Source organism: Rhipicephalus sanguineus, chromosome 1, assembly GCF_013339695.2.
Source record: "Rhipicephalus sanguineus isolate Rsan-2018 chromosome 1, BIME_Rsan_1.4, whole genome shotgun sequence".
Classification (NCBI taxonomy): Eukaryota; Metazoa; Arthropoda; class Arachnida; order Ixodida; family Ixodidae; genus Rhipicephalus; species Rhipicephalus sanguineus.
In genome coordinates, this window is record NC_051176.1 from 247,696,006 (window position 1) to 247,720,048 (window position 24,043).

The window sequence follows — 24,043 nt, forward strand, 5'->3', positions numbered from 1 at the left end:
TGAAGCTCAAATTGGCGGAAACGTATCACGTGACCATCCGTCGCCGCTTTCGCGCCAATCCTGAGTTACTGCTGCTGTGTTTGTGTGCCACGTGGCTTATATGTTCGTTTTCCAGTTCATCGCGATCAGCGCGTGGTACGTTTTGTGAACAACACGTGCTGTGAGCAACATTCACAGCTCGAAAGCTGCGAAAAATGGAAGACGATAGCATGAAATTGTCACAGAACAGTGTCATGTTGATTAGGAACGCCGTGCAGGAAGTGACTTAGATAAATTTTTTTGACCATCAAAATGCACGTTGTGAAATCTTTAAACTCATTTTTCTCGGTTCGCATTTTTCGGGGGAACGAGCATTTTAGGAAAACTATCATTTCCAAGCTGATTCGCCAAAAGCTGCTTACAAGGTTGTTTCTAGACTGAAATTTTGTCAGGAACAAGATAAGGCACTTTTCTGATCCCTAAGTAGTTTCTAACACACACACACACACACACACACACACACACACACACACACACACACACACACACACACACACACACACACACACACACACACACACACACACACACACACACACACACACACACACACACACACACACACAAATGAATTAATCTGACATGCAGTGACAATTAAGGAAAAATATAATCTTCGCTTTTAGAGAGATGGCATTTTTACAGAAACGTCATAAAAAATGCGTGACTGGCCTTATCCTGCACTACAAACCTTCTAGAGGACTTGACGCGATAAATAACTCGTACATTTTAATTATTTTTGAAATGATAGTTTTCTGAAGTTAGCATAGATGATTGATTATTATAACAGTTGTAGGTTTTTTTGTATTCATGTTAGGGTGCTGAGAAAAAGTTGGATTATATCCTGATATTAGGAAGGTGGGTCATTCCTGAAATTTTCATCAAAATGAGTGCAGCTGTTCAAAAATTGACATTTAGCCCCGCATCCCGCCTTAAAGGCCGTCGCCCCGCTTGTTGCGATGCGCGCACGCCGCCACCTGTACTTTGTCCAACAGGGCGTGGTCGCCCGCGCGCGCGCGTTTATCTCGTGATTAGGGCAGTTTGTACGTCTTGTGCTTTCAGCGCAAGTTTACGTTGGAGTTACAGAGTGCACGAAGGTCACTTCGCTCGCTGTAGCGGCAGCGTTTGCTAAAGGAGCGCGTTGCTCAAACACAAAGAATGACAACTGTGACAGTTGTCAGTTGGCGCTCATTCTGTGCGCGTTCTTTTCGTGCGTCCTTTGGGCTTGAGCAGCACACTGCAAGTTTCGAGCTGCTTGCCGTTCTTCGCGTGACATTCCAAGTTGTTGCTATCGCATTCATTGCTTCGCCGTTGCGGCGAAACAATGCACAATAAACGCTCAACGAGTGAAGACGCGTTTCAATTTCGTGTTGTACCGATTCCTATGACGGAGGGATCAACCATGTTTTTTCTGGACACGCTCAGTGGTGTTACTGCTGGGTTTAGAAATACCATTCCAGATCAGAAACGCATATTCAAGTTGGGGAAGACATATTTTGGTGTACAATTTGCGGAAGGAATTACAATAATAACCTGTGAAATATTTGGGAGAATGTCGGAGCAAGGAATGGTAGCGAAATAGCGTGTTTTATGTATGAATACGTCTGCGGAAAATAATCACATGAGAGTGCAGATACGTCTACTTAGATCTAGAAGGAACTTCAGCATTTTAAGAAACACTCTCCGACTAGATTGGGAGGGACGTTGTGACTTTCTAACGCTAGACACCGTTCGTTTCCTTTCCATCGATGCCCCATTTATTTAGTGGACGGTAGACAACGGTGCATAATTTGAGGAACGTGCCAGTGTATGAATCTTAATTTGTGAGAGATCATGTTAACTTGTGAAGCATATAGCGTCAAAAAGAACGTTAAGGCAATTGATCTTAGCTATTCAAACCAACGGTCTCAGGGATGTAAATACCAAGACGGCTCTTGATTCCAACACAGAACTTTCCTAAAGGGCATTGCTCCGAATGGACAAATTAAGCGTTGCTAAGTAGCAGGGGCGTACTATTTCGAAGGGGGGGGGGGGGGGTGTGGAGGCGGTGCTCCTGCTCTCCTTTCTCTTAGTGCGAGTGTATGTGTACGTGTATATACACATATAAACTAAGAATTTCGTGGGTGGGTTTGGGCCCCGCAAAGCACCCTTCTGGCTACACCGATGCTACGTAGTATATGCGGCTTTATTTCGTGACACGGAAGACACTAATGAAAATGACCGTGTTATTCGAAAAAAAATTCGGCAGACCCCACGCGTTGTGGGAATCGGTTTCATGCGAAGCAGTCAGCGAGTACTTCTATGCTGTATTTTATGGCTTTGAGCCAAGCGTTACGAGGCGGATCGACGTGTTTTTTAAGTGTAGTAGCTGCGTGCACATCGTTGGCTTACCAGGCACCTCGACAACACTGGCGTTTAAAGGGTAACTTATGGTGCGACGTAAGGCCAGCCCTCACGTTAGAGTATATACGTTAGCATTATCGAAATTGAGTGGACTTTATGGTGCAATCATGTGAATATCATATGTAATTTTCGTTAATGTATTCCTCCGGGGTCGAACAACGCTTGAATATAGCTTGCTGAATCACAGGAATGCAAATGTAATGTTTATTAGACCGCTATAAAAGCGGAGCCAACACTGGAACCACAGAACCTAACCTGACATGACGCCTGTATCGTAGGAGTACATATCAGGGGCGTAGGCAGAAATTTTTTTCGGGGGGGGCACCTCCTTGATCTGTAGTGGGGACGAGCAGGCAGATGTGGTCGAGTGTCATTTTCTGCTCTGTATGCTATGGCAAAAAAAAATTTCGGGGGGGGGCACGGGCCCGGTGTGCCCTAACGTGGCTACGCCCCTGGTACATATGTAGTGTTTAGTGCTTTCTTGTAAAATTAGATAGCTAGCACCACAACCACAATTGACGTTGCATGGACAGTACGCCTGCATAGGCTGTTTTTCGAAACCAGTTTATAGACCTGGATTGGCTCTGTGGTAGAATACATGACTGCCACGCAGAATGCTTGGGTTCGATTCCCCCTGCTGGGATCCTAATATTTATTATTTCCATTCGTCGGGTCAACGCTGGCGATGTCGGTTTTTTTTCACGCTCTCGCATTTTAATTACCAGTGTTTGTTCTCGCCGTTCCTGGGAAGATATGAACTGTCAATCTCCTGTGGCGCATACCCGCTTACCGTATACGGGTATATGCCACAGGTCTCTGGAGGAAAGGATTTGACGACGTACGCGACAGGATTTTCACGTTATTCATATCATGACCCGACAGTCATATTCGCCAAATCCTCTTATCCTCCCATGCCGATTTTGGTCTACACCAAGTTAAGAAGGCGATCATGAGAGCACCCAGACGTAGGCGGAGATAGATAGATAGATAGATAGATAGATAGATAGATAGATAGATAGATAGATAGATAGATAGATAGATAGATAGATAGATAGATAGATAGATAGATAGATAGATAGATAGATACGCTCAAAGCGCCAAAGGTTCGCTAAGAAATTCTTCGCATTTAAAAAAATGAGGCGTCATTCCATTCTGTTAAGGTGGATGACCAGCAAAGCTGTGTAGCTCAAGGCACAGAGGTGACACATAATTATCAACAAAGGTGCGAACTCGTCTATTCTTTTGATCGGCATCGCCATGGCGTCTTCTTTCGAGCGTTGGTCAGCTTCTTGAGCGGCCCCTTCAATGGCGAATCGCGCGACCATCAAAACGCACGTTTTGCGTCATATTTTCGGAAAACCGTTAATTTTCCTTATGTGTGCAATTCTCCATCTCGGCTTTGCATCTTGTGCTTCCACCACTACGAGAGTGAACGAAGCCTTTATAGGAAGTGTTCTCTTTTTACGTTTGTTTTGTGCCGCCTGTACAACGCATTCATATGGTTCAGATATATGATATTTTTTGCAAGCGTGGGTGTGTAGCCCAGTGTAGCCTGGTTTCAAATCCAGCCCAGTCAAGAAAGTTTATATTGTTTTGTTCATTTATTTCTGGGAGTTCTTGTTGACGCAGAGGAAAAATACAAAAAAAAAACCCTTGCCATGTACAGTTTCGTTGTAAAAACAAGTATGTGCCTCAGTTTATTCGCATAAAATTATCCGGTCACGTGGAATCGCCATGCATAGCTCATCACACACACACACACACACACACACACACACACACACACACACACACACACACACACACACACACACACACACACACACACACACACACACACACACACACACACGCACGCACGCACGCACGCACGCACACACACGCACACACACACGCACACACGCACACACGAGTGCACTCATTTCATAGGCATGAAACAGAGTTAGTGGGAGACGAATGGCATGTGAGTGAACGTACTGCACATGAGCGCATAATAATATTGGTCAGTGAGTATGCGCTTGTTCTGCCGACATAGGAACAATTTTACGGGGTTTTACGCGCCGAACCCACGATATGATTATGAGGCCGGATTTTTAGGCAAAAAAGCGTGTTTTAGGCGCCAGCAACAGGCAGGAAAACAACGTTATGTTGATGTATATAGCGGAAGCCGGCCTCTACCTGTATATTTAACTATGTATGCCGTTGGGCAAACTCTCGAACTTATATACGACAGTAAAAGAAGAAATGCTATTGTTTATGATGGCACAAAGGCGCCAAGAGTTGAACCTAGCCGTGCAATTGTCCTTTGTCTCGCACGGTTCGCAGAACACGGTCTCCGCTTATTCTGTCATGGTGAGGCCAGTGTCCACCGTCGAACCAACACACTCCTGGGTGTCTTTCTTTTCGGCAAAGCTGTGAATGGCAGAGCAGGAGCAGATACCGAGACCGCCAAAAGACCAGAAAGCATGCCAGAAAGGAGGGATGGATGCCTCCTATTAGCCGGGTCGAATCGCGTAGAGCCAATTTCTCCCCTGGTGGTGAACACCTTAAAAAGTAGATTACAAACCACGGCCGGTCTGAAGCCGGGTGCACATCACATTTTCCTTCCTTCTTTTGCTCTTGACTATCTTTTGCCCTGACGGCTCTCTGCGGTTTTGCATTCGCCAAAACCTCGCGCCATGTCAGCCCGGCGGCGCATCCTGGCCGGCGCGTCCCACTCCAGTGCTGCTTGCGATTGTTTTCCAGCAGTTGATTGAATTAGAGGACAAGGTTAAACCCCTTAGATTTCCGAACAATATTGCCCGATAACATCAATAACGGTCTCAAACTACATCCGAAAGCGAAACTTGAGGCTACATAGCGTTCATATAGGCGCCGAATTTGAAAAAAAAAAAGACATTTATAGGCTCTATAAGAACACTATAAAACCCCTTCTTTAGCTCTAATTCATGCTTATATATCAATGCGGTGACGATAGGAGCGCAAGGAACAAAACCGGCATTTGCCTAAAATTCGGTCTCTAGAATTTATGAGGCATGTCGTGCAGTGGAGTGCTCCGTAGACTTCCCCCACCTGGGGTTCTTTGATGTGCACCTAAATCTAAGCACACGGGACTCTAGCATTTCGTCTCTATTGAAACGCGGCAGCAATCGAACCCGCTTCTTTCGAGTCAGCAGCCGAACCACTGTACCACCGCGACGGCTGTTCCGCCCACCTCTCGTGAGGCGAACGTTGTGCATGCACGCACGGGAATTTGGCGCAGGTGTGTGACTGTATATTCTGATGTGGTGCGTTGAAAGAATAAGCAGAGTAAAGGCAGTGCGAAGGGAGGCTTGGGTTGTCGGTGACGAGCAGCCTTCGTCCGTGTCCAGATTGGGAACCTTGTAATTGACTTACGACAAGTCTGGCATGAGAGGAAATGCATGGGATGGCAGCTGCTGAACTCAGTCTCGTACATCCTCGCTCTTTGCTCGAGTTTCTCGCCTTCCGGCGTTAATCGTACGCGCGGGTGTGTGAGATATCTCACCACGGTTCAGTTTACACCCTGTGTAGGGTCAACCAGGCCTCCTCTTGCAACCAGGCCTCCTCGGCGGGCGTCGCAGAATGGCTGCACAGAGAAGCAGAAAATTATGCAGTCGCAGTTGCGTGCTGTGTGCGTGCAGGCGACGTGCATAAATAGAGAAGCGATTGGAGTGTGAAGTCGGAGTACAAGCGCAGTTTACGCCTTCAGATTGTGGATTTGAAAGGGTCCTGCAACAATTTTTCAGCATGGTCAGAAAACGCTGCCGATCGGTAGTCGAGGCTCCTGAGAAGATGTTAGCCATACATTATAGCGCGGCACGAGGCCTGGAACTTACAATAAATTCTCAAGGTCAGCTAGGAAGTGCTTCCTCTTCTCTCGACAAATTATGCCATAAACCCAAATGACTGCGCCATAAACCCAAAGTCCGCAGCCATTGGCTGATTTGAGCATCGTGAGCTGCATAGTTAGTTATACCGCCGCCGCGGGATGCCGCGCGACGTGCCCGCGCGCTCGCTCGCGATCACACTGAATGCAAGTCGCGCGTTGGGAGAAAAGGAAGAAAAGAGATAAGGCCATTACGCGCGCTGACGAGTGGACGTAGCTTCGTGCCCCCTTGTAATGCCCCATCTCTGCATAGCTTTCAGCGTGTTCGCTGGTACGAAGGGAGTGAGAAAGCGCTTAATTAAAGCGCGCGCTACAAATCCCTGTAACTCCGCTTGTACTTGACGAAACATCTTTGCGGCAGTCGATTCGTGAGGATATAAACTAATTTAATGAAGTCATTCGATGATTACTTGGGAAATTGTTGCAGGGCTCCTTTAAGACAGGAGCAAAAAGCGCTAGACACGGGGCGATGAGAAAAACAGCCCGTCTGTTGTTCTATCACCGTCCCGTGGCTAGCGCTTTTGTTCCCGTCTTAATGGCGTACCAACCAGGCCAGTTAGGTGCACAGCTCATATGGTCTTACTTTGTTTCTTGTTTTTATCTACTGCTCTTATTTCATTGCTCTGCCGACCTTTTGCCGATTTTTTTTCTTCTTTGCGTCCGTGTTCCGTTTGCGCTAACCATCATGAGTGATCTCACACACTTCCTGCGCGGAGGATTTAGCGAACGCGCGAATGAGTTCGTGTTCCAGCTTAGTGGTGTCGCCGGTTCCCTCTTGGATCCCGAAAGCGGCAACAAAGCATACACTGAGTGACACGTCGTTTCCATATTGTAGTACTTAAAGGAGCGCTGCATTGGGCAAGATGTAACCGTTTATTGCGCCGATCGGGGAAGGTATGTAATCGACGCTGATTACACGCAAATCGTATGCAAGAAATAACGGCCGAAACCAAGAAGAAAAAAACAGGGCAGCTACGCACAACTGGTGCGAATACTGAGGAAACAGCGGAGCTAGTGGCCTCACCTCCTCCTTTCCATCTTCACTTCCCTTTCTCACCCCTTGCTATATTGTACTATACAGACTATACTATACAAGACTCTCCCCATTTGCTCTTCTCCTCACCCTCACATCACATCAGAAGGGAGCGCCCCTCCCTAACAACGCTTGGGCTATCCCGTGTGCACTGGTGGTGAAATGTATTCAAGTCAAAACGAAGCTCAGCATTAACCATAACAACAACCTATCCAAAAGAAACGATTTCGTCTTCTCATCTCATAAGAGCATGCCTAGGAATCCTCTGCATTCTCTCTCTCTTTTTTATTTGTAGTGGGGCACGCGCTCACCAGAGCAGCCATGTCCGCACAAAAGGGGGAACGCGAGGGCTCGTCGTCTTTGGAGCGTCTCATTTTCTCCGTATTCCTAGCGGTCGATCTCGGCGATGCTTAGCCGGCAAATGAAAGCTATACGCAGCGCCTTCTGGTCAGTGCAGGGTGCACCTGTCCAGTATATCGCATCGCAGTCTGCAAGCTTTCGCGCACATTTCGCGCTACGTTTTTACAGCAGAGCTGTTACGGTCGAGGTTTGCCATGTGTCGTAGTTAGAAAATTATCTTCATCATGAACAGGCACGCGCTCTCTTCGTCCTCTTCTTCCTCTTCCAATTCGCTCCCAGAACCCGCGCGCCGCTTTGTCCGGCAGGGGATGCAATAACCCTGATGGGCGAGAGAAGCAGTAAAGAGAGAAAGAAAGATAGAGAAAGAGAGAAAGAACTATAGTAAATATCCAGGCTTAGAATGAAAGAATAAAAACAAAGAGAGAGAGAGAGAGAGAGCAAGCGTAGCCATGCATGGTACAGTATAGCAAGGGGTGGGAAAGAGACAGGTGAGAAGGTAAAAGCCTAGCCAAGCCAGAAAAAGCCTAGCCAAACCCACCAGCTCTCCTGCGGCCCAGCCTTACGTGACTTAGTGCAAGCTGCGCTAAAAGAACTTGTTTTTGGGCTAGTTGGTGCCTTAGTTTGCTGAACATATCGTAACTGGCGCGAAGCTAGGAACATGAAAAAGGGCCGGAGGAAAGAGACAGAACAGCGCCAAACTACCAACTGTTTATTGCCAGCGCAGGCTGAAAAACAGGTAAACTTCCACACATGCGCTAATTTTTTCTTGCTCGCGCTCGTTACCCGAATTAACTTCTTTGTTTTTAGAGCATGGATACGCGCTCCAAGAGTGTCTTGTAACCTTGCTAGGCATTGAAGGTTGCGCAAACGTACACCAGTCGTTGCTAAAGAAAAAGAAGGTATCGACAAAAGAGATTCGCGAAGCTTTATATATATGTATACATGCTGAGATGGAAAACGAAAAATACAGCTGCGTGAGTGCGCCTTCAGTCATGCTCATTGATACCGAAGTTAAGCACGCAAAAGAGGCACGCATACGTGGGAAATTGTAACAAAGTTGGCGAGAAAGTAAAAAGGACGCGATCAGACAGGATCTGCCGACATCATTTTATCTTTTCTTGCACACAGTCGCAACACATCTCTGCGTTCAGCCTCAGCCGAATGAGTTGTCTGAGCAGACAACAAATTTCGCTTCGTTGTGTCAATTTGTCTCTTCGTTGAAAAATGTGGAAAACTAAGTTCTGCGGCGTTCCGTGCCAAAGCCAACATATGATTATGAGGCACGCTTAAACCTGGTGTTTTAGGATTTCGCCCCCATTTGAAATGCGACCGCCGTGGCCGGGAATCGTACGCGCGTCATCGATCAATTAGCAACGCAGAAGGCCGGCAGCTCAGGTGTACCACGGCGGGTGTAATAGGAACGATGCATTTTAGTACTCGCGCCAACCTTCACTTCCTTATACCTAAGTATGGTTTGTATGCTTAATCGAAAACCAAATGTCACATCGCGCGAAATTGTACTTAGGTGAAGCCGATAAGAAAGCGCATTAAAGACTCGTTAATTAAATTAGACACAAAAGAACGACCAAAATAAATTGGATATACGTGAGACCCATGATGTACGCGTCATTGCGAGCATCCTTCTCTCCGGCAAGCACAATTCTTGCATCTGAAAGTGAAGAAAACAGAGAAGCACAGTTTTTTTTTTTTAGCTAAGAAAGATGTGTCTCGAGGAATGCAAGCAGGAAAAGTAAAGAACAACAGATGAGGCTGCAGCGTTGTTGAACAGGTCACGCTATTAAGTTTCATTGCCTGCTGCTCGTCGCAGAAATTCGTGGACGACAGCAGCCATCATCTCATTCAGCATCCATAGGATGGCGGCCATGATGAGCTGGAAATAGAGACACGCGTTATTGCAGCAACGCGATAGCATTCACTCACGCTCACTGCTCTCTGACTCAACGGCCGCTCATCCATGCACTAAGCCACTAGCTCAATAAATAAATAAATAAATAAATAAATAAATAAATAAATAAATAAATAAATAAATAAATAAATAAATAAATAATCATTTATGTACACACTCAGGAGAAACTCTAAGGTATTTCTCTTTTTTTGTTGAAGCGCCTTGTAAATATATATATAGAAACAAACAACATATTCAATACAACGCAAGCGACAACGAATGCAGTTGATTTAAAGAAAGCGAAAACAATTCGGCATAATGTGATAGAACAAGCAAATCATACTCATAGGACAATTTACATACCATGGAACGCCAGGCACAAGTTCAATAGAAAAACGCGGGAAAGAGTATATTTGAACACTGTGAAATATAAATGTGGCACACCTATACAATACTCGAAAAATAGATGATAGTGGCTTATGATAGCGAGATTAAGAAAGTAAGCGTTATAATGACTTCGTATTCTGTGGACAGCTTAACGTTGAGTATGTCTGGAAAGAACATGGCACGGATATTTTTACGATGAAGCAGGTATGCTGGTATTTAAGGTGGGCCGGGAACGAGAAACCTCCCCGTTCGCCCAACATCACGTGTTCTGTCCCCTTTCGTGGCCGCTTCTTCGACGCACTTATGCCGAAAGCTAGCTTTTCCTGCGGCTGTCGACGACATCGAACGCGGACTGACGCTAGCGAACACACGTAAAGGCATACAGAGAGTTGGGGAGGCCTGCACAACGCGTCGCGCACCCCCTGTAGTTGCCAGATGTTTCCCTTAGAATGGCGAGCACAAGTACACCCGTAAAAAGTACGCAAATGCACGCGTGTATAAAAACTCACAGGGTCCTTTATGCATTCGCCCAAGACGACACTAAGGCGCAAGAGATCTTCTTTCTACTCAGTCGATGTATTGATCCTCCCCCGCCCCCCTCCGAAAGCGTTCTGCACCGAACGTGGTTTTGCACTGGTTCCAGGATCGGAGACATTGCAAGCTTTCTGCACCTCACCTGGTTTTACACTACTTCCGTGATCGGCGGGCCAGTCACAGTGGGCCATCAACATGGTGGGCCAATCACGGAGACAATGCAAAGAGACGACGTCGTGTGATGACGTCATCGTGTGACGTCACGTTATGTGAAGTCATGATGACTTCACAAATTTTGGCGATCTGTGACGTCATGAGGACGTGACAGGTGACGTCAACACGTGATGATTTTTTTGTCTCACTCGTGTTGATGCCGCCGACGGTCAATTTTCGTGTTTGATGAGGCATCTGAGTCATCCTTAAAAAATGCGCGCAGCTTGCACTAGTGGTGTAAGGCTGGAACTGGCAGCGGTGCTTGTGTTCGGACTCCCGAGGAAGACGCGGCCCTCCCAAGCCCGTGTCCCTGCAACGCTTAAACGACATCGCTGTGGCGGGAACATATGTCACGTGTCTAGTGTTACGTGTTTTTTCGCAGGAACATGTCGTGTTACGTGATTTTTTTTTTGCGGGAACATGTCACGTGACTCGTGTTACTTGCTTTTGGCGGGAACATGCCAGTTCTAACATACGGGGCTGAAACATGGAGGATAACAAAACAACTAGACAAAAAGTTGAGGCCCACGCAGTGTGCGATGAAATGTAACATGATAGGAATAGTATTAAGAAATCAGGGGACGGCAGAATGGGTCAGGGATCAAACAGGGGTTGCAGATATAGTGTTACGTGTTTTTACGTGGTCTAGCCCACTTGCTATACGTAGCTTGTACGTGACGCCATGGACGTACAATATGGCTGCAACACGGCGGCTTATATGACGTCAAAGCAGTACAATCACGCGGCGATTAACCTACTTTGGTGTGATAACGACGTCGTTGGAACATTATTGGGCCTCTCTGCATGAATAACGAAGGAGCCAGCATGATAGCACTAACCTGAGATCACAACGTTCACGTCCCACCATTTTGGTGCTCCAACGTGGCTGTGTCAGTGACGTCAGTGCAAGCCATCCATACTACACTATGCATGGCTATGCTATGCTAGGAGCTGCTTGGCACATACCCGCTTTTTGTGGTTGATGCCGTTCATGGTGGTGGTAGTTTTTTGGTGAGCATACGCGGAATTTGGCCAAGCTTAAACAGCTCCGCTGTGAATATTAAATGCTCTGTCGTGCCATATGTGCGCAACAAAGCGTTATCGCTGAAGTTCTCACACCGACTCGGGCAAGAGCGTCTATATTGTCAATTTCACGGTTTACTTTTTCTTTTCGAGAAAAGTAGGATAATTATGTTATAAATCCGCTCAGAGCTATAGACCTTTTCACAGGCGGATCCCTGGGCGCCGCCATAATCCCGTCTGGGCTGCGCCAAACAGGCGTGACCCCCCCAAAAATGCACTGCCGAAGCTGTGACGTCAGCCTTTGTATGGTGTACTAAAATGGGGTAGTGTGCCGTCTTCGCAGCAAACGAATGGGAGAACGGTGGTCACTTTTGCGATGACGCCACCAGTAGGGCGCCACGATCGAACGGTGTGCGGAGCGCGCGAAATTTAAATCAGAATTGCGAAAATTTCTGCCGTTCTTGAGTCAAATGGTCACGTAACACGATTGAAACTAAATATATTTGCAAGATTTAAACACTTAAACACATTTGTCTTCATTATTGCAATAAATAAAGATGCTTCTGCGTCGTATGAGCTTGCACAATTCCTATCGCAGAGCAGCGTCCCGGATCGTCTGCATGCTTACTGTTTTGATTACAAAAGGCATAAAAAGACTAATCGCTGTTCATTCCATGCATATGTACGCCTGTCTAGCTATCACGGGAATTTGAAGTTATGCGCCGAAACACAAGAGGAGGTCCGGAAGGCTAACATTAACAGCATCAGGTGAGTTGCACGACCACCCTTCACCTGCATCAGACAAGAGCAGTCGCAAGGTACAACGCTCAATGACGAATGCTGCTCCATTTTATTATAGTAAAATGATTTTACTTCTCAAAGGGGTGCCAAAGCACAGGAATGCAGCTAAATGCACCGCGTTGTATTCAGGGTGTTGGATTTCTCCTATGTGAATAAGTCCGTAATTCCAATCGGTCTGCAAAAACTTGAATTCATCAGGCTTCCTCAAACACTGAGTCGGCCACACACACGAAAAAATTCGCTAACGTGTCTTGAGAAACAGAAGGGTACAATCAACAAGTTTCGCACGTGCACGCACGACCAGCGCGGCAACTGCAACTATCGATCTCAGAGGCTTTGTATCTCAGTTTACCTAAATTACTTCAGGAGGAGCCGTCAGGTGGTGACACAGTAGTACGGTGTGCTCTGTCACCGCAGGTTGTCATCGCAAAAAGAGCTACGTTTCCGGCGCCAGACGGCACACTACCCCATTCCAGTACACCATAGCCTTTGTACTCCGGTGTGCAGCCCAGCATGGCGGCGTCCGGGATAACAACAAATCTGCAGCTCTCCATTCAATTTTACGTCGCAGATGATAAGGACAGCACATGCCCTTGTGCTTAACGAAGAGTTGAGGATCGAGAAGGTAAAATGGCAGGCCAAGCGAGAAGAGCTGCCACGCTATGACGACTCCCAATGCGTCGAGACCGAGAAGGAAGGAAAGAAGAAACGAAAGACAGGGAGGTTAGCCACTTCTCAGACCAGCTGGCTACCCTGTGCTGGGGAAGGGGTAAAAGATGATAGAAAATAGATGTTACAAAAAAAAACAGAAGAAGACCGAGACACATTCCAAAGGCATGCCAAAATAATGGCAACGAGGCGACAGCGGCTGCACAGAGCAATTTCGTTGCACTGAAGAGAGCAGAGACATATCTGCGACAAATGAACAGTTCCTTAAACTGGAAGTTTTTTGAAATTGTGCTTTTCACTTGATCTTGCGCAACTGTTTTCGCACCGACAGTCTTACCCCGCCTAACCTTTCACTGCGCCGCAAAATTCCACGTATGTGTTTTCGAGATAAAGGCAGGACCGTAGCCAGGAATGTTTTTCCGGGGGTGGGGGGGGGGGGGCACTTGCTGAAAGCCTTGGCTATTTGAGAAAAACACCTATTTTCATTATTTATTTTCGGTAAAACACCACGTATTATAAAAATTTCGGGGGGGGGGGGGGGCGAGCGCGGGCCCCCCGGCCCCCCCCCCCCCCCCCCCCCCCCCCTGGCTACGGGCCTGGATAAAGGTTATGGCTTTCACCCAAACCTACGTGATTGTTTTACCTCCACCGTACACATGCAATTTCTCCGTTCGAAGTTGATGCAACCAAGAGTCGCGCCAACGTGAACTTCGATTCCGTCGTTCCAAAAAACAAGCGCGGACTGAAACAACCGCTCGAAAAAGCATTAAAGAAACACGGGTGTCTTGACTTCTCTGTTGTGTCCGTGTTTGCACGCCCTGTCTTTTAACATGAACACGTACCAACTAGCTCAGCTCTCTGTTTTTTTTTTTCTAAACAGTAAAGGGAAATGAAGGTGACGTTGACCTAGGGGACTGCCTGTGTTTCTGCGCAGCTGACATCCAAGTGAATGTCGAGTCACAGTGGACGCCCCATACAGCCCATTTTACAAGCATTGCGTTGTCGTTTCTATAGCGTATACGAATAGTAACAATAAAAAAATGCTATGCTCATCACCTGTACTTCCTCCTGGGTTGGGGAACGCTGTTCCATGGATTGAGGAGGAGTAGGGTTCCTCCTGGAAGGTGAAACGCAAAATTAGCCATTCGCACTTACGAACACAGTAAACACAGCCAGTGGCGTTGCCAGAGGGGGGGGGGGGGCACGGGCCCGATGTGGCCGTGCCCGCCATGGGATACGCAGCTCAAAATGACACTCGGCCTCACTTACCTGCCCGGGCCCAACATCGGATAAAGGGCGTGCCCCCCCCCCCCCCCCCCAACCCCGAAAAAAATTTCTGCCTACGCCACTGACCTCAGCCTGTCTGCGATGAGGTCAGATTAAGGAGTGCTGGTAGAAAACACAAGCAGTTCAACCCGCGCCACTCCGCGCTGTCGTGGACGAGAATTACTTCGTAAACGAGGGACTACACGATGCGAGACGAGACCGTCTGTACCGTGCGTGCGTAGCTGCCGTAAACTGTACAGACTCCCGTTAATTTATCTTTGCAGTTCGACAGCGTGAACTCGTTATGCCCATGTAATATATGTATCTCGCTGCAAATGGCCACTCGTAAAAAGAAATTACTTCACACAGCTGGTACATTGTCGCCGTAGAGGCTGCACAACAATGAGAAATACTTCTTTGGTAGCAAAAGCGGAGAGAATTCAACTGCTTCATCAAACTAATTGGTGTTGGCACCTCATCTAGTAGTCTAGACTCATGCGTCGCTGATGAAGAAAGGAAAATTAACTCTTGCTTTAGAGACTGCGAAAGTTACTGTACAGGCAACTACATTTTGTAAGGAATCAAAGCTGTTACCTGCAGCCGTCCATCTTTCGATGATTTCGATCTGGATCCGTTTTGTCGTCTGTCCAAATTGAGCGCCCTGCAGACTCCCTAGCGGCGTCTGTGGGAGCTCTCTGCGTCCATCTCGGAGGCTATGGACGGTGCTCAGTCTCATGGCACAACATTCAATATGTAGTTGCATGTCGGGCACAATTGGGCAGGCGTACGTTTTCTATGAAACATAGCGAACACGAAGTGTGTCTGTATCCTGCACTTGCTTCTTCGTTTGCAGAAGGCAAAAGTACGGCCAAGGAGATTAGCATGAATACGTCGTTGGCAGTTGTGGTGGGAAAACTACCCGTTCACACTGAAGAGTTTCCGGGCGCTCGACGAATCGCCCGACCGGAAAAATCCCTCGTCGCGCCGATCGGTCAGAGAGCGATTTTCATCGCCGGGAGGAAGAACATCGCTTGTCGCAAGCGAGGTTACGAGAGAACGGAGGGGAATGCGTGTAGAGCCCCGGCCAGCGTGGAAGTCGAACCCTGCCAGCGTGGCCGTGGCTGTCATGCATTAACAGCAGCGCTGAAACGCTGCAGGCGTTGCAGTACAGCCGTGGAACATACAACCACGGCTCGACACAAGGGGAGACGCGCATGCGCCTGCCTTCTCCGGTCATGATACAGAGCGTCCATGGAGAGTTGGCGGGCGCAGTGAGCCTAGAGAAGAGAAATAACATTTATTTACACATCCGGCGTGTGGGAAGTCCCCGGCCTCGCAGGGCGCGGATGTTCTCTATCTTAAGATTACGGCTGCTAGAGTCCGATAATCTCAGAGCCTAGACCTCGAGGATGTTGTGCTCCAACTAGGCGACAGTTACTCGGATGCCTCCGCGCCCGTTGGACGGGTCGTCGGCTCCTTTTCTCCGTTGCTTCGCCAAAGCCTCCTCAAGCCGCTGGATGGCCCTTCGTTGCGTCTTCAGGTCTTCGGAGCGTATCCACGCTCTCACCTCTTCGGGATACGTGGCGTCCTGGCACTGCCCGTTCCCACTGTGCATAGCACTGTTACACCCTCCCCACATGATGTGGCGGAGAGTAGCTAGTTCACGCTCGCACACACTGCACTTTGCGTCCACGAACATGTCAGGGCACACGTGCCGGGCCAGAGCCGGTGTCAGCACGCACTCGGTCTGCAACTGTCGGAACTTTACTGCCTCCGCGCGCGAGAGTTCTCGGTGCGGGAAGGCTCTCCTGACTTCTCTGTAAGCCGCCAGGATCCCACCGTAGTCGGTGAGGGGCTCGAAGTCCTCTTTTATTGCGATAGCAATTATATGGACAGTCTCGGCTGGATTTTGTCGTCGCCGTCGTCATGCACCGTATATGTATAAGTATGTATATATATATAAAGGCCCCAAAGAAAAGTAACTCAGAAAAATGCTTCCGAAGCGCGGAATCGAACCAGGGACCCTATGCTCCGCAGCGAGCGGCGCTATCCACTACGCCACGAAACGCAGATCCTCTACGCAGCTAACGGCGAGCGTTATATACACACCATTTAGCGCTGGACGGACTCAGAGACAGAAGGCGATAATAAGCGTTTCTTCATTACCAGCGAGGTGGCGCTAGGAGCCCGACGGGCGCATTTAAAAGTCGTCGGCGAGCTCGCTCGCTTCTTCTTATATTTGCGCATGGGAGAAGCTTGCCCTTCCGCTGTCTGCTCGCGCGGTTTTCTCGTGGCGCGGGGTAGAGCAACGTTACTAGAACAAACTCAGTTTAAAAGCTCCGCCGGAGAGGCGCTCCGCGTGGCGGTCGTGAGAACTAGTGGCGCTGCAGTCACGTCTAGCTCCCGCGGCTGGCGCTTGTTGTGATCGGCGCCGCCGATGTACGAGCGCGCGTGGGTTACAGCGTCGTCTGCGCTTTCTTAGCTCGTCATTTTTGCGACTGTTCTTGACCAGGCTTAGCGTCTTGTACGAAGACACGTGCATGACGTACGAAGCGTAACGAGGGCGAACAGATTCACAGTGCGGTATGCCGACTTGCTTTGCGCCGGGCTGCAAGAGCGGCTACCGCAACGACGACTCCGCTTCATGACACTTCTTCGGACCTCCAAAGATCCTACGCCATTCAACCTTCGCATCGCAAAGATAGAAAGATTCCTGCGAAATGCAAGGTCTGTGACGTTCATTTTGAGAGTGACGACATTGTAAAGCACTATCGTCGTGTCATTGCGGGACAAGAAGCTTTGATCCGACGTGGAAAGTGGGAACTCGCGCCCGGTGCCGTGTCGCGCTTGTTCCCAGCACTTCCACCCCACATTTCAAAGCCAAAATGTTCGGGGTTTAGGCGCAAATCCCCCCCAAAACGCACGGCGTCCCACGAAAGCCCATTGCCCAGTTTGGAGGAGCCGCCAGTTGTCAGCTGTCGCTATGCCTTCAAAGCTGTGGATTTTCGAGAGATTTTACGACGAGGTATCGAACAAGATGTGCGGCATATTTTACACTCGCCGGCTCGGGAACGGGCTGCTCAGCGCAAAAATTTCACACGGTACACATAGAAAAGACGAGGACCAGCGCTGGTCACTCAGCGCAAAAATTTCACACGGTACACATAGAAAAGACGAGGACCAGCGCTGGTCCTCGTCTTTTCTATGTGTACCGTGTCAAATTTTTTGCGCTGAGCAGTTTAATAATGGAACACCAACTAGCCCAATCCCACACTTTGCTTCGGGAACGGAGATTTACTTGTGCAAAAGACAGTTGTAGTTGACGAGCAGTTTAACTGCGTAGTGAACGGCTACAGCACGAAACGCAAACGGCTGTCGTACAGTGTAAGAAGTGCTGCGGGCATGGAACATCTGCTCGGTGAAGTTGAAAAACTGAAGTTGAATACTGACGACTCTTCTAGCGACAGAGTACGCGCGAATAACTGCTCGGTGCTCACATCACGGCCGATCTGTTCGAATTATTTAAGGTACCGTAGAAGGATGCGACGTAGAAAGATGAGACACCGAAAATAGAACTATCCGCTGAAAAAATATTGCTCAGAGACGACATCTATTCGATGTAATCGCACACTGAGATTTCATTTACCGAGTTCTCGTAAAATTTTCCGATTTTCGGTCAGTATCCCTTTAACCGTCGCGAAAACGTGTCTTGTAAACATTGCAAAGGATTGGTGATGTTTTTCGAGAAAGTTTTTTCAATAAATTGTAGAAACATGAGTACTGTTTTTCTGAAACGTTTTTGTATCTCGAGTAAGTACGCTTCTTTGTACACTATAAAGGCTTTCACAAACGTGTTGGGTTGTTCTTGGTCTAGATAAGACGGCAGCGGCTAAAATTGTGGTGGTAGTTATAAAAATTACGCTGAAAACCCTCATTCGCTTAGAAACTCCTATGCTTGGATGTTAAGCGCAATGTAGACAGCTCAAATATTGTCACAGGTCGTGACGTCGACGAAGGCAGCAGTCAGCAGGTCCGAGATGAAACTCTTTATTTGGCCGAACTTGTGGCCGGGAAACTGAAAGTCAAACTACAGCAATACACTGATAGCGGCGAACAGAGCGTCGACCGTCGATCAACTGACAAGCGGTCAAGCGCGTCGGCTTTTATACAGGCGCTATCGAACTTTCCAGCGATATCGCTGGTGGCGGCGTTATCTCTCGACAAAGCTAGAACATTCGCGTGCGGCGCGCAATCTTAACAAAACGATCTACTACAATCGCGAAGCTTCTCGAACACTGCTTCGCGGACAGCGTCGAGCGTTGATAACCGTCCTTGCTGGTCAAACCCGAATACATCAAAATAAAACAAGAAGTGGGCGCGGCAATATAGACCGAACATTGATTCTTAGCCAATCAATGAACAACGCACGCGGGCCAATGCATACAGACGACCTTATGCATATTCACCTAAGTATCCACCTAACTAGTACAATAAGAAAGTTGCCGCGCAGTTACCGCGAGCAACTGCGCGGCGGACCGCAGCGTTATGCCGTGGCAGCAGACGACGCGCCGATAGAGGCGCAAGACTAGAGCACACGCAAGACGGAACTGCAGCGCCGCTAGTTCTCGCGACCGCCGTTCGGACCACCCTCACCACCCTCCTCCGCTGGCGGAGATACGGAGCTTTGAAACTGAGTTTAGAGGAATGTTTCACGCTTTCACCGTGCTGTCCGCGCTCATGTTACGGCGCGTACGAATGTCACTCGAGCTCAGGGACGCCGCTAAACGAACAAACAGAAGATGAGCGCGAACTATCAAGTGTCACAGCTCGACACTTGAAGCACGCTAGTTTCCTTCGCTGCTTCGGCCGCCTTTGCAACAGAAGCGCTGTTCAAACTGAGAGTATCCATGGGCGAGCCTGACTTCGTATAGCATTAGTTCCTTGCTATCGCATTCATTGCTTCGCCCTTTTTGGTCTTCTCCGCTGGTCTCGGAGGGACGGACTGCCGCGGTCCGGCACGTAATGAGATCACGGGCCGCGGCGTCCGCCTCTTCGTTGCGGTTTTCGATGTCGGGTGCTAGTTGCCGACCCATGTGGGCCGGGAACCACTTGAGAGCAATGGTCGGTCCCGCAGCGGCACCTCGGGCGGCCCACGTGGCCTCGATGGACCTCATTAGCCGCTCCGTCCCCTGCCAGATCGTGCCTCGGGCGAAGTTCTTGATCGCCGACTTCGAGTCGCTTAGCACCGTGCGCGTACCCGGTAGGCCCATGGCCAAAGCAATCGCCACCTCCTCCGCCTGGCCGGCTGTTCGGGCGCGCACGGTACTGGCTGTTAGCAGTTCTCCGGTAGTAGCTCGGACCACCGTCGCTACAAAGGCGTTGCGTCTCCTCGGATACCTTGCGGCGTCCACGTAGACTGCACCCTCGTCTTGTTGATGCTGACGGGCCAGCGCCACCGCTCGTGCCGCTCGCCTGCCCTCGTCTCTCTCTGGGTCGGTGTTCTTGGGCAGCGGGTAGACGATAATCTTCCTCGCCGCTTCGTCGCTTAGGAGGGCTTGCTCTTCCAGTTCGCCGTACGGTCCTGTACCCACACGTTCGCCTGGAGGTAGTAATCCCGCCCGGTCTAGTAGTCTTCTGCCCGCTGCCGTGCTGCTTAGGCGGCTCAGCTGCGATGCTCTTTGGGCCTCGCTAATCTCCGAGAGCGTGTTGTGTGCTCCCAGAGACAGCAAGGCCGTGGTCTTCGTGCCCGGCAGGAGTCCCAAGGCCCCCGTATAGGCTTTCCGGATGGCGGCGTCGATCTTGGCTCGCTCCGCACACGTCCAGCGGTGGCAGGCCCCCGCATATGCCGCATGGCTTACGACGAAAGCCTGCAGCAGGCGCAGGAGCCCCCTCTCGTTCATGCCCCGGTATCGGGACGAGACTCGTTTGATCAGGCGTGCTGCAATGCCCATCTTGGTTGTGATGTTCTTGACCGCCGTGGCGTTGGTCTGGGTGCCATCCACGAACATCCCCAGGATCCATAACCCCGGAGCATGCGGGATCGGCACACCGTCGCTCGTGCGCACGACGATGTTCTCGACCGCTTCCTTACTCGCCTTTTTCTTGTGTCTTCCTGGTGGCGGCAGGATGAGCAGCTGTGACTTTTGCGGTGAACACCGCAGGCCCGTGCCCGAGAGCGCGGACTCCACGGCTTCTACCGCTGCCTGCAGGCCCGCCTCGATATCCCCGTCGCTCCCACCCGTGGCCCAGATGGTTACGTCGTCGGCGTAGAGGCAGTGTCGGATCCCCGGGCCCAGCGCCTCCAGACGCCTGGCCACCTCGGTCATGACTATGTTGAACAGGAATGGGGAGATCACCGAGCCCTGAGGGGTCCCGACACTGCCCATCTCTCTTTCTTCAAGCTTCGTGCCTCCCACCTCCAATCGGGCCGTGCGGCCGGAGAGGAAGGCTCTGATGTAGTTATATGATCGTACACCGGCAGGGTTCTATTTGGTGTCGCAGAAGTCTGTTGCCAGACTCGGGGGGTCAATGTTGCCAGACTGCCGCCAGATTTGGCGGATAAATTTGCCCCTGCGGTTTCAGCTTTCCCGTAAGGCTTCTGTGTCATCCGCGGTGCATTTCGAAAGTGCCTGTGCGACATCGGCTGTTTTAATGAGCGGAACGAACGGACCCCGCGTGTTGCAGAAGTCGGGGTGCGTTTTTTCGCTGCGTGCGCCGTACAATTAAGATATCTGACTCGAAGTAGGGAATCCAGGCGCAACGACTCGTTTGAGTCCACGTACGCGTAAGGGAAACTGAATTAATCGCAGAAGCCCGGACACGCGTGTGCGCCGTACGTGTTGCAATACATCGGACTCGTGTCCCCGAAGTACAGATTATCTCCGTAGCTGTGCGTGCCGTGTCGACCATGCCCAACGACGCTCACACTTCCGATCGCATCGGTCGACGAGTATGAAACATACATACCACGGCTGGAGAATTGATGCACGTCGCATATATCAGTGCTAGCTACGCCCGTAGGCTGCTTTGTCGCCGCTGCTGGACGACACTGCTAGGTCTGAGCTGGTGGTGGGAGGCGCGCGACTCGTGGAACTGTAAATGGGGGGCCCTACATGGAAGAGGGGCTCCACCCACAATAACCACAAACAACCAAAATTCCAACTAATGCATGTTTATTTTCTCCGGGCTTGAAAGAGCGCTAGCAAAAAGTAACAAAAACGAATGAAAACAAAACAAAAGAACGCACACAGCAGGTTGATCAATCTGCATTTGTCGCACTATCGTCCTCAAAGTCGATACCGGCGTGCGATGGCCTCGATGAGCCGAAGGAACTTGTCCTTCACGTTGGGACGTGCGTTCACGGACCTCCACCACAGCCAGGCGAGGTGAGAACGCATCAGAGCGGGAGTCGTTTTGTTGCCGTTGCGAACGAGTCGTCGTTTTGCTTTCTGCCACTCGCTTTCGATGCGTTGCGTGTTGGCGCCTGTTGCAGGGTCGATGAAGTTGACGCTGTGGTTCACGGTGTGCCAGTCGAGGTTTGGCGGCGTCCCATTGGCATTCACGAGGCCGGGTATGCACCGGTATGCGGCCCACTCGTCACTGAACACCGTCGTGCCGGGAAGAACGTTCTTTGCGATCAGAGGAGAAAATAAACATGCATTAGTTGGAATTTTGGTTGTTTGTGGTTATTGTGGGTGGAGCCCCTCTTCCATGTAGGGCCCCCCATTTACAGTTCCACGAGTCGCGCGCCTCCCACCACCAGCTCAGACCTAGCAGTGTCGTCCACGGTCCAGCAGCGGCGATAAAGCAGCCTACGGGCGTAGCTAGCACTGATATATGCGACGTGCATCAATTCTCCAGCCGTGGTATGTATGTTTCATACTCGTCGACCGATGCGATCGGAAGTGTGAGCGTCGTTGGGCATGGTCGACACGGCACGCACAGCTACGGAGATAATCTGTACTTCGGGGACACGAGTCCGATGTATTGCAACACGTACGGCGCACACGCGTGTCCGGGCTTCTGCGATTAATTCAGTTTCCCTTACGCGTACGTGGACTCAAACGAGTCGTTGCGCCTGGATTCCCTACTTCGAGTCAGATATCTTAATTGTACGGCGCACGCAGCGAAAAAACGCGCCCCGACTTCTGCAACACGCGGGGTCCGTTCGTTCCGCTCATTAAAACGGCCGATGTCGCACAGGCACTTTCGAAATGCACCGCGGATGACACAGAAGCCTTACGGGAAAGCTGAAACCGCAGGGGCAAATTTATCCGCCAAATCTGGCGGCAGTCTGGCAACATTGACCCCTGAGTCTGGCAACCGACTTCTGCGACACCAAATAGAACCCTGCCCGTACACCTAGCCCCAGGCGGGACACCTGAGCCAGGATCGCCGAGTGTCGGACGTTGTCGAACGCACTCTGCAGGTCCAAGCCCAAGATCGCTCGGTCGCCCAAGCCCATCGCTCGGTCGCTCGATCGCCTATCGTCGCGCGACCGAGAGCTGCAGAATAAACACGACGGCTTTGTCGCCAATGCGATCGCACCTACTCGCGTGACGGAAAACTCCCCGTTACGAACGGGTGGCGCCATTCGTCCAGAACTCCACAGAATTTCGCACAGAGCTCCACTGGCCCAGGCTGCTCGCTGGGCTTGATCTAGGAGAGCTGTTTGCCCCTCCAGATCGCAGTCCGCGTCTCCCATGGCAGCGATCAGTTTGAAGTTGGTATGGACATAGAAACTCTATGGCTGTGGGATAGGGAAGTGGTGATGGGCGGCAGCGAAGGTGGCATAGGCAGCATAGGCTATAGTCGTTTTTATATGTGGATGAAGGAAAAATACTGGGAGGGGGCGTCACGTGATTGCGCTACCCTCGGCAAGTCAACATCCTCTGGCATCATATCTGCATGCCCTCCCGCTCACCAGGGCTGAGTACGTGGTGCCTCTAGGGTAGGATTGGCCCCCGCAGTAGAGGCAACCAAAGCTAGCCGACCAATAGGGGCACTTCGATAGCTCGTGACTAGCGCCTTATCTCCCTTTCAAAAAACAGAAAGCGGGTATTCGCCAAGCAGCTCCTAGCATAGCCTAGCCATGCGTAGTGTAGTATAGCAAAGGGGTGGGGAAGGGAAGTGAGGGCGAGGAGGAATTATGTGAAGGTGAGGAAAGGAGAATGGCAGAGGGTAAAGCATAGCATAGCCTTGTATAGTATAGTTTAGCAAGGGAATGGGAAGTGAAGGTGAGGAGGAGTGATGTAAGAGTGAGAAGGAGGGAAATGAGGATCGAGGTGAGAGGGTAAACCATAGCACGGCCGTGTACAGCATAGCATGGCAAGAGGTGGGAAAGAGAAGTGAGGGTGAGGAGGAGTAATGTGAGGGTTAGGAGGAGGGAAAGGAGGAGAGAGGGCAATATAGAAAGATGTAAAGTAAGAAAGACGACAGAAACAAGAAAGAAGAAGATCAAGGTGGTGGCGCTTGCTCAGAAGCTCCGACATTTACTCAGATTTCA

The 24,043-nt window shown here is 50.0% G+C and overlaps 1 protein-coding gene across 1 annotated transcript; it reads right to left on the bottom strand.

Moving 5' to 3' along the window:
- Window positions 1-15,961: 15,961 nt before the first annotated feature.
- LOC119382210 (uncharacterized) lies at window positions 15,962-20,924 on the bottom strand. The gene is made up of 2 exons (XM_037649927.1): window positions 19,571-20,924; window positions 15,962-16,404 (listed from the first exon to the last, which is right to left on the bottom strand). Exons 1-2 carry the CDS (start codon window positions 20,922-20,924, stop codon window positions 15,962-15,964), a joined length of 1,797 nt encoding a protein of 598 aa, XP_037505855.1.
- Between the last annotated feature and the right edge of the window lie 3,119 nt (window positions 20,925-24,043).